The following is an 11,060-nucleotide window of genomic DNA, read 5'->3' on the forward strand; positions in this document are numbered from 1 at the left end:
TATTTTTTTTTTTAATCAAACTTGATCAAATGAGCTTTATAGATTCAATAATTGATCATTCTAAAAAACAATTAAATGACCCCTATTACATAATACATGATTTAAAGGTCTTTTGAAGCAAAGACTCAATCTGTTGCTTCATTCATGTGCTGTTGGGTTTGTTGTGTATTCCAGCTTCCCAGCAGGAAGTGCACATAAACACCCTGATAAAGTACTGAACTGGCCCAGGTGTGGTCTTTCAACATGGCTGTCCACAGCATGGTGTTTTCAGTGAATGATAATAAATTTGATCTGATGATGCCTCAGTGAGACAAAGGTAAAATTTAAAATGTTTGATATAGTCCCAAAGTGATTTTCTCTCCACTGTGGTTGTTCTAGTAAATGAGTGAAAAACCCATGCTTGTTGGCCGAAGCCTTGCTGTCATCAGCTTAACAAGGTAATGACAACAATGTTTCTGTTTCTTAGACCTGAAACACATAAGTCCTACTAACTTTTAGCTTCAAACCTGGAAGTGCTAACAGCATATGAGTGAGTTGGTGTGACAATCAGAACCACTTTGATGGACTCATCCAAGAAATTACATGCTACTGTAATTGTATTTTTCTAGCCCTCAGTCTTCTGCAATTTTGTGAATTATACCTTTAATGAAGAGTGAGCTTGAATGAGCAGATAAGGATGCAGTGTCTTAAACGACGACACTTTGACAGGACAGGACTCAGCAGATTCACATGCACACTAATTTTCCACTGTTATTCTGAATATGACAATATTCCTAATTTGATACAGGTCAGACAAACAGCATATTTCTTTTGGATATTTTCCGAATTTGGCCTTTTTCCGAATGTAACATTTTCCGATGGAGACGTGGGATATGCCAGTATCGTTCAGGTGTTAGGAGAACTCTTTGGTCACACACACAGCGCGATTCTCAGTTTCTCAAGTGTCTCAGTTGGGTTTTTGTGTGTTTTCTGCGTGTTGTTTGCCTGGCTGGGTTAGAGATGCATTCACATAACAAAAGCCCACGTTTCAGGTGAGAAGGAGAAACACACCTACTTTTAAAAATTGTGAAAGACTCAGATATGTGCAAATATAATAGGAGTATGCACGGCTGCCTGTTTACCTATTAGCCATGTAAACAGCGTGGGAGGAATATTGTCTTTTACAGAATAAAGGGCAAAACCCAGAATATTTTGTGCATGAAAACATAGTCATTGATGGTTTGGGTCAGTGTCCTTCTTGTTATTGGACGTCGTTTCATTGCAGGTCCAGGTACTGAGGCAGCACGTTGCTCCAGAACTGCTGGGAGTCGGCGCCTTGCTTCTCCCCCGCCGCCCTCGGCTTTGTCCTGGGAGCCGGTCTGGGTGTTTCTCTCTGCTGCTTCACTTTGCTGTCTGCGGGTTTCTGCTTTACTTTTGTTGATTTTACCTCTTCCTCTTCTTCTTCTTCTTCCTCCTCCTCCTCCGCTTCTTCTTCCTCCTCTTCTTTCTGACTTTTCTCCTCATTGTCTTCTTTGTCTCCTTCCTCCTCCTCTTCCTCCTCTTCCTCCTCCTCCTGTTCTTCCTCAGTCGTCTTCTCTGTTTGTTTAACCCTCGCGACGTTTTCTGTTGCCTCATTCTCTTCCTCCTCTTCCTCTTCCTCCTCTGCTTCCTCTTCCTCATCTTCGTTCTCTTCTTCCTCCACCGTGGCTCTCTCCTCAGCCTCTTCTTCAGCCTCTTCCTCATTTTCTTCATCATCATTCCCCTCCTCCTTTGGGTCTTCTCTCTGCTCTTTTTTCTTTGCCTTTGTTTCGTTCTCTGCTTCCTCCTCTTCATCTTCCTCCTCCCCATCCTCCTCCTCCTCTTCCTCATCAGTCTCCACCATCACCTCTTTACTACTGTCCTTCTTTCTTTTCCCCTTTATTTCCGTTTCTTCTTCCTTCTCACCTTCATCCTCTTCCTCCTCTGCACCCTCTTCCTCGCCGTCATCCTGCTCTGCAACCTCTTCATCGTCCTCCTCTTCCTCTTCTGCAGCCTCCTCGTCGCCCTCTTCCTCTTCAGCCTCATCCTCCACTAATGAAGCCTCTTCATCGCCTCCTTCCTCCTCCTCTGCTTCTCCGTCACTTTCCTTGTCTTGCTCTTCCTCCTCCTCCTCAGCCACGCTGTCCCCTTCCTCCTCATTTTCATCTTCCTCGACAGATGCCTCATCTTCTCGGCTCTCTTCGTCCTTTGTCTGATCATCATCATCATCATCATCCTCTCCCTCACTCTCACCTTTGTCTTCATCCTCCTCTGAGTCTCTCTGCTTATCCTCACTTTTGGTTGACTCTTCATCCTCTCCTTCCTCCTCTGCTCCACTCTCCCCCTCCTCCTCGTTTTCCTCTTCTTCCTCACTCTCTTCACTCTTTTCAGTCTCCGCAGCGTCATTTCCTTCGCTCTCCTCCTCCGTGTCTGATTCTTCACTCTTGCTGCCTGACAAACTCGCCGATTCCTCACCGCTTTCGCTGTCTTCATCAGAGCTTACTCCACTTTCTTCCTCTTCCTCATTGTCTTTATTTTCCGCTTCACTGGACTCGTCTTTACTCTCCTCTTCCTCTTCACTTGCCTCAGAGCTACTCTCTCCTTTTCCTGTTGCCTCACTGCTTTCATCTCCCTCTTCTTCCTCCCCCTCAACACTTGCGTCAGTATCGCTGTAGTCACTCTTCTCACCGCTCTCGTCTTCTTCCTCATCGCTAGAATCTGCTTGCTCCTCACCCTCTCCCCCTTCGCTTGCCTCGTCTTCCTCTTCCTCACCCTCCCCACCACTCCCAGAATCACTGCTTTCTTCGGCCTCTGTTTCCACACTCACTTCGCTTCTTTCCTCCTCTTCTTCTACGCCACTTCCACTCTCTCCCTCTTCCTTCTCCTCCTCCTCGTCAGAATCACTCTCTGCCCCTCCTAACTCGCTCTCATCCTCTCCCTCACCCTCTTGTGAAACCTTGCTGCTTTTGTCATCTTCATCCTCGTCGTCTTCCTCAGGCTCCTGTTGGGAACTTTCGACGTCTGTGCCACTGCTCTTCATCTGCGAACTCTGTGTTGCACTTTTCTCATCTTCATCCGTCTCTGTCTCACCTCTCATCGCGGTCTGCTGGGACACTTCGCTCTTCTCTGCCTCCTGTTCTGACGTCCTGCTCCACGTCTGATCCTCGGTGGTGTCGTCGCCTTCATCTTCCTGGTGGGCGTCTCCCGGCTCTAGAAGGACGCTGACCTGAATGTCTTCCCTCTTGCCTTGTTCTGCCGGATTCGGTTCTGTGGTTGAAAGTGACCCTGAAATGGTTGAGGAGAAGGACGACTGACTGACCGCCACCTGCTTCTTAAAGCGCTCGGAGCGACTGGATCTCCTGGGCTGCGCAGAGGAAGGGGCTTCGCTTTCGGAACGGAAATCCCTCACCGTTGTCACGGCCTCGCTCAGGACCCCCACGGCTACTCCTGTCATCCCCGCGGCAGGAAGAAGAGCGGCCGCATCGCTGAGAATTTCCCCCCACTTTGGTTTATTATCTTCAGTCAGGCTCTGAGTATCCTCCCCTGAGAGCTTCAGTCTCTCTCTTTCAGGAATCAGCAGATCCCTGTCAGCAGGTGCAGAGCTTTGAGGGGATTTGGCTCCACTGACAGAAATTACCTCGGTTCTCTTGGGGCTCTGAGAGTTGAGCGGTTCACTCATCTCCTCACTGGGTTTATTGAGATACGGCGAGGGCTGGCTGGACACCTGGATCGGCTTGCTCCTCACCTTCTTTGGAGTCGCCCTCAAATCACCGACAACGTCTAGATCGCTCATTTTTGCAGGCGAGCTTGGTGTTTCATCCAGCTGTGCTTCACCTTTATTTGTGCTTTCATCCCTTTCTGCCGCCCCTGGCTTTGTTTTTGCCTGCATTTCATTTTCAGGTTCTTTTGCCTTCTTTTTCCCCTTTGGCTCACTGCTGCCAACTCCAGAGAGCTTCTGCTCATCCACAGGTTTACCTTTCATTTTCTGAGAGGCAGTAGTCTTGGCAGAGGCGAGCCCATTTTTCACATCCTTTCCTTTGCTTTTACCTTTGGCCGGAGTTTGCTCTGCAGGTTTACGTTCAACTTTGACTGCAGTGGACTGTGGTTTCCTTTTCACCTCAACAGGGTTCGATTTGACCTCGGTGGGTTTCTCACGTTTAACCTTAGCAGGGGTGGTGATGATTTCTTTTGATTTACTTTTCGCTTGCGGCGATTTTGCCTCCAGTTGTTTACTTTGAACTTTGACTGGTGTCGATTTGGCACCCTGAGGCTTATTTAGCTCTTTTTTAGGAGTCGATTGGACCTGCTCCGTCTGTTTCTGAACTTTAACTGGGGTAGATTTGACTTGAGTGGTTTTACTTTGGACTGCTGCATCGGTGTTGCCTTCCTCTCTAGCTTTTTCTACAGCTTTCGAACTTTTAGTTTTCACCTCATTTCCTTTGGTGACCTTGACACTGCTTTTCTTAAACTGGTCGTTTTTCCTTGTGTTTTCCTTGATTTCAGTCGCTTTCTGCTGCGCCCCAGTCAGTGTCCTCCGGCTAGGTTTTGGACTTCTTTGGTTAGATACCGTAGATTTGCTTTTATCTTGTTTTGCACCTCCAGGTGAAGACTGAGAAATATCCCTTTGACCTTGTTTGTCAACTTGAGTTTTGATTCTACCGGACTTTACCTGCTTGGCAATGTTCTCCTGGTCTTTGGACGTAACTTGGGAGTTACTTAGACTCTTGGTGCTCTTCAGTGAAGAGACGTCACTCTTTAAGGAGAGGGAGCTGGAGCCTCTCAGCAGCTCTGCGGGCAAGGCCTTGTCAGACGTTAACTCTGCTCTCCCTTTGGGCTGGATTTGTTCAGCAGCCATTTCTGGCTCCTCTGCAGTTCTCCTAAGAGCTCTGCCCTTTTTCTTTTCCTGGAAAGAGGCAGACAGAGAATACGGATTCAGAGAAATGGACATGTGAAAAATAACAGTGGGGGAGTCAGCACAAAGGTCACAGGCTGGACAAAACTGAGGAGCAGGTGGTGACTTCACTGTCCCTGACACCACAGAGACACGTCAAACAAGCGTACCAGCACACCTCAGCTCTGAACCGCATCACACAATTTGCATACGTTCATTTAGAAGGTTTTTCATGTACCTTACGGTCAGATTTTCAGGACATGGTTCTTGCCCAGTAAAATGAGAAATGATAAAAATCAGCCCCACACCACGGAGATGTTGTTTCTGAACCAGTTACAAGGTCCAGCGTGTTAATGTTAGCTTCAGCCACTTTTGTTAATTGTTAGCTACTTTAGCCACTCTCGTTATGGTTAAGGTTAGGAAAGGGTCACGTTAAGGTTAAGAACATATTCATTGTCATGGCTAAGATTAGGAAAAACGTCAAGGTTAAGGTTAGGAAACGTTAGGTTTGCTAGTTAACGTTGACTAGCTGAAAACGAACGCTGCTCGTGCTCAGCACGTTAATCTAACGCGTGTCGTGTCTTTGATTGGCCCATCCACCGGCCCACCGGCATTCTAATGTGGACTTGGTCGGTCTTAGCGTACGTCATGGTACAAACTTCATAGTTGTGGTCACGTGGCCTCCACCACATTAGCTATAAACTGCAATGTTCATATGAAACGTATTTTTGATTCAGAAACCAAAAAAGAAAGGTAGAAACATAGGCCTACATTGTATCTATGCTTTACCAAAACATAAGTTCCAACATTTTTTCCCGACAACCAGTCTTACAATCTTTGTTGTACATGTAACTTACATTCATTTGAAATACTGAGTGATCAAAATGTTTTTGATATAATGTAGATATATGTGCATAAGAACACACATGTACTTCCAGAGTCAAATATGTATTGACTATAAATACCATGTACATGTCCAAAATACCATTGCGCAATACTTGCACATTTTGAAACATATCTCAAAATATTTAAAATAAACATATCAAAATTATTTTGATATAATGAATAGCACTGCTTTCTTGGCACAGCAAACAACTGCATGGTGGGCATTTAACACTAATCATCACTGTCTTAAAAACTGATATTGGCAGGAGGCCATAAACATTGTGATAGAAAGAAAACAGATGCTTTATTTTTACAGCAGCACTAGAGGAAAACATAACATGGTTAATTAGGGGTCAGTGAAGTGTGATGTATAAGCAGCCTGATTTAATCACCATTACAACGAGCTTTATGGGCCTACCACCACAAGGCATTTCAAAGCGAATTCATTAACACATGCACATTCATTAGAACGTGCCAAAGAGATTTAGTTCATCATCCATTGTGCCGTGTACCTCAAAAGAATTCACTGAATTGTTCTCTCTGACACATTCAAGCCTGCACCTGCATGAGCACACAGACATGAATGCAGAAACACGAGTGCACGCTTACACACACACACACACACACACACAAGCCTGTATTTAACACTGCTGCTTGAGCCAAAGAGGAGACACTGTTGCACTGTGACAAGAACAACACGGGAGACTCCTTCACAGTTTGCTTCATCACTGGCTATGGAAACACTGATGAAATGTGGCGATATTTCTGCCAACTTTTCCAAGGCATAGTGTGTATGTGTGTGTGTGTATGTGTGTGTGTGAGAGAGAGAGAGAGAGAGAGAGAGAGAGAGAGGGTTGAGCCCAAGCACATTTGTTTATTGGCAGGAACAATCCTAATCTCTGAATCTGATTTGTGGGGATTTATTACATACTTCTTAGAAAACTGCATGAATGTGGGACAGATACAAACTGGAGAGACCAGAAGACCCACATTCAATAAAATTGAGGGTTCAACATTTCACCTCGGTGTTGCAGCAAGTGGAAAATGTGTCCACAAACATACACACACACACACTTGCATGCTGAGCTATGCACATTTTCCTGGAAAAGTCAGTGATCCTTTCAACATTGCTGCCTCCTGCCTGGGAGCGCTTATAATTTAGACCAAAGCTGGTAGAACCTCAGTGCAATATATTGGGCAATATATTGTTTCTCATTGACAAACAACAATTAAAAGCCACCATCCTCACCATCTTTAGCAAAATCTCATGGTCGACTCCTGTCTCAGAGGTGTTGTCCTCCACATCTTCAATGACAATTTCTGTTTGATGGGATTCTGCTTTGGAAAAGAAAAAAGGAAAAAAAAAAACATGATAGACAAGGAACTGCTAAAACAGGATCCACTGTGGTAATATCTGTATATTTTCAGTGACACGGTTTCAGGGTAAACCTCAGCGAGCGGTTACAGTAGATATTCCAGTAAGCGGTTAAATTGTAGGGTCCAAATACCTGTTTGCGGCGAGGCAGGATGCTCCACAGTGTAATTCTGCTCCTCATCCCCCGGCTGTTTATCAGAGACAAGACTGGGGGATCCAGCGAGGCTTGGGGACTCCTTAGGTGGTAGTTGAGGTGACCGTTTGTTGCTTAAGGCTTTTCTGGCGGTTGCCTTTGGGTACAATGTTTTTTTGGCATTTGTCCTTGGGGATGCTGTGACAGGAGGGCGGCGTTTAGGTGTGGTATTAGGCGACAGTGAGGGAGAAAACAGCTCTTTCGATTTTAGCTTAGAAGAGGTTGTATTAGAGGATTTACTCGTAAATGAGCTAGTGGGGGAGGAAGGGATTGGGCTTATGCTCTTAGGGGATAACAATGGACTCGGTGTGGATATGGGTAGAGATTTTGGGGAAAGTGGTGGGCTCGGCGTTGCTTTTGACTGTGATTTTGGGGATGATGAAGGAGTGGGAACATCGTTTGACGTTTTAGGGCTGAGGATATTTCTAGACACTGGCAAAGAGGTGCTTAGGAAGTCAGAATTTAGAGGTGGGAGGTTCTGAAGCATCTCTCCAAACTGCTGCAGAGAACTTTCCTGAAACACAGAGAAAAAAAAAACCACCACATAAATGACTGATCTCGGCAGCATTGTAGCTACAGAGCTCCCCCAACCTGCTAACCAGTGGCACTACAACAGAGCTGCATTGTGGTCGAACACTGCCCCCTAGTGGAAGTAAGGAATGCCTACATTATCCACAACTGAGAGTAGATTGGAAGGTTAATTATGATTACAGTTGACCACAGGTATAGCTAAATACAGTTTAGTTTGTATAATACTTCTGATAAATATAATCTCCACCTTCTCTCTGCGGCGGGCTCGGGCAGAGAGGTGGCAGAATCGGGGTGGAATTTGCGGGCCGTGAGTGATCAGAGGGTCTCGCAAAAGTATTTCTTTGTATCTCAACTCCAAATGGTCCTCTACAATGTCACCGTCCTTCTCCATCTCTACGTCTCCGTTCTCTGGTGGTCTGGGTGTGGCCAGCACCAGCATGTGACTACCACCGCAGGTCACCTGAACACAAGGGCACAAATGGATTCACTGTACCAGTTTAATGTGACCCTGCTCTGAGTCACTTCCTCACTTGCTCTTTCATCATCACACATGCTGCAGTCACTCACCAGCTGAACGCTGTATTTGAGGAAACGTGTGCAGAGCGTTGGGTTGAACTGGTTGATGAAATTCTCCTCGCCCAAACCCAGTTTCCCATGGCGATCATCACCAAAGGTGTAGAGCAGCCCACTGTCTGCGGGGGAGGAGAACAAGCACATAAAAAAAAAAAAAAAAGATTAATTGGAACATCTACTCACTGTTGCTCTATGCACCAGTGAATAAAGCACAGCGCGATGCATTGTGGTTTTCCCTGACTGGCTGAGGTGGTTACAAACTAGGCAGGTTTCCAATAGGGATGGGTGTTTCAAGATCTACTAAAAGTGCATGTAAAACATGAACGTGTTGAAATCCATTCACAACCCTCATTCATATTACAAGCATGATTGCAACAAATTCTTATGCAAACAATGGACAACGTTTCTATCACATTTAGTGTTTAATATTTCACTTTGATAGTCAGAAATTAACAATGTGCCATTAAATATTTGGATGCTCAAGGCAGGGAAAACCCAGATACACACTATACATACTTATAACTACACACATTGCATGTATTATTAAGTCAAAATGGTTCATTTTCCTCTTCATCTAAAGCTTACTTGTGATCACAGCAGTGTGGCTCTCTCCACAAATGATGTGGCTGATGTTGCCATTACGGAAATGCTCCACTGGTTTTGGCAGATCAGCCTCAAACAGGAACGTCCCCAGTCCCAGCTGACCGTACTGACCCCTGCCAAATGTGTACACGTCCTCCTCTGACAGAAAACAACAAACAGGAAGACAACGGACAGGCGAATATAGAAGAGTTCATATGGGGAGTTCATTTATGATTGGTTCATTTATGAGAGTCACTGTTTTCAAATGGTGGATGTCTCATTTTAAAATAAAGCTCCCTACATGATACCTGTCAGTGCCACTGTGTGCTCCCCTCCACAAGACACCTGAGTGACACGACCCACAATGCCCTGCACCCGCTGTGGGACTCTGTGATTGGCCAGTTGCTCTGGGTAGAGACCAAGCCTTCCATTTCCACTCTCACCAAATGTGTAGAGGTCTCCATCCACTGGGATGAGGGCAAGACAACACAACATACAAAAAAAAAAAAAAAAACTTCACTGTAGAGAAATCACAATTATGCCTTATGTGCCTCATGAATGGTTTGTCCCAGGATGAAATGATTAACGTGTGTTGTGTTGCATTGCATGGTGTTGTACCTGTGACAAATGCTGAGTGGTGGTACCCACAGGACACCCATGACACCAGCTGCCCCACATTCACCTCTCTCGGTTCTGGGGCAAAACCCTCTTCCCCCAAACCAATCTGACCCACTGAGTTATCTCCCCACATGAACAGCCTCCCGTCCTCTACCAACACACACAAGCAGAAAGCGGGGAAACCGTCACATGCAGTCATGAGAGTGCACAACACAATACACAAGATCAGTTTTGTTACTCGTCCAACCTGTTAAGGCAGCTGAGGTGTTGCATCCTGCAGAGAGCATTTTGATCGGTGCATGGTCACAGAAGGGATGCAGCGGGTGAAAAGATGTAGTGTCGTTGCAGTGACCCAGACCAAGCTGCCCCTCGTGGTTACTGCCAGCAGCATACACACTACCGCGCCCTGATCAAAGACACAAAACCTGACTCAAAAACACGAAACAGAAGATCCTTGCTGCTTGTCTACATGGATTTTGAGCTGTGCTGCATCTTACATGTACAGATGATTGTGTGATCTCTCCCACAAGCTGCAAACTTCACCTTCTCAGACTTCAAGGCTGAAAGAGAAGAACAAAACTACTATTAGTACTAAAAAAAAAAAAATTCAGACTACTCAGATGAATGTTAGTCCAGCTCAGGTGTGTAGTCACTGACCTTTCACAGATGTAGGCTTTGTGGCAGTGGGTTTTAATCCGAGTCCCAGCTGACCCCAACTATTACTACCAAACATGAGCAGCTTCCCATTGCCTGCAAGGAAGAACATTTTATATACAACATCTGAGGCTGATTTACAGCAGAAACAGGTGCAAATATTCACTGCTGACATATTTGCTTTTAACAAATGCATGGGGATAGCAAGTCCACCTGTGATGACAGCAGAATGTTCTCCGCCACACGAGATGTGCACCGGATGATCATTCTTCAGCCAGAATTTACTCGGCACATTGTCAGCAAAACTGCTCTTTCCAAATGTGAAGATGGCTCCAGTCTCTGATGGGATATATGTTTCATTCAGATAAAATCACACAGTCTAACTTATGATCCCAACTCTAAGATGAATGCTCTCTAACTATGTGCTCAAATGGCCACATGCCAGCAAAGTCTGACTATATGCTCTGTTAAGTGACTGCCGGGTAAATCCCAGTCCAACCTGCTGTCAGATGTCTAGCCATTTAAGCGGCAGCAGCAGGAAGCCAGAAATAGCAACAGGTTTACCACAAGCCGCTCTAATAGATACCTGAATGTATTCAGAAAGTGTAGGCAGCCTGAAGCAGAGAGCTATAAACTAGGCAATACAAGTCATGTTGAAAATATTCCCACCGGGTATGTCATCATCGGTCTGTCCTGTCATCTCCACGCCGTGCTGTCCCGCTCACACCTCTCATCTCCACCCGCTGAAGGTCTGACAGGTG

General features: G+C 45.6%; 1 protein-coding gene and 1 long non-coding RNA gene across 2 annotated transcripts; both read right to left on the minus strand.

Annotated features, from left to right (window-relative positions):
* Positions 1-137: 137 nt before the first annotated feature.
* On the minus strand, positions 138-11,034 carry rpgra (retinitis pigmentosa GTPase regulator a). The gene is made up of 13 exons (XM_030081316.1): positions 10,969-11,034; positions 10,513-10,638; positions 10,303-10,395; positions 10,143-10,205; positions 9,893-10,051; positions 9,646-9,795; positions 9,336-9,494; positions 9,031-9,186; positions 8,440-8,564; positions 8,098-8,332; positions 7,282-7,479; positions 7,023-7,111; positions 138-4,900 (listed from the first exon to the last, which is right to left on the minus strand). Exons 1-13 carry the CDS (start codon positions 10,997-10,999, stop codon positions 1,256-1,258), a joined length of 5,229 nt encoding a protein of 1,742 aa, XP_029937176.1. The 5' UTR covers positions 11,000-11,034; the 3' UTR covers positions 138-1,255.
* Positions 7,022-7,492, minus strand: LOC115379835 (uncharacterized). Its single transcript, XR_003930281.1, has 2 exons — positions 7,282-7,492; positions 7,022-7,111 (listed from the first exon to the last, which is right to left on the minus strand). It is a non-coding gene; the product is annotated as an uncharacterized LOC115379835 (long non-coding RNA).
* Positions 11,035-11,060: the final 26 nt, after the last annotated feature.

Source organism: Myripristis murdjan, chromosome 21 (assembly GCF_902150065.1).
Source record: "Myripristis murdjan chromosome 21, fMyrMur1.1, whole genome shotgun sequence".
In the NCBI taxonomy this organism is placed as follows: domain Eukaryota; kingdom Metazoa; phylum Chordata; class Actinopteri; order Holocentriformes; family Holocentridae; genus Myripristis; species Myripristis murdjan.

What these genes read in the sequence shown, in the direction of transcription:
- rpgra (XM_030081316.1), bottom strand. Translation starts at nt 10,999, where the DNA reads ATGACAGGACAGACCGATGATGACATACCCG. An exon ending in TCACACAATCATCTGTACAT is followed by an intron (nt 10,052 to 10,142) that starts GTAAGATGCAGC and finishes GTCTTTGATCAG; the next exon opens with GGCGCGGTAGTGTGTATGCT. An exon ending in CACCTCAGCTGCCTTAACAG is followed by an intron (nt 9,796 to 9,892) that starts GTTGGACGAGTA and finishes GTGTGTTGGTAG; the next exon opens with AGGACGGGAGGCTGTTCATG.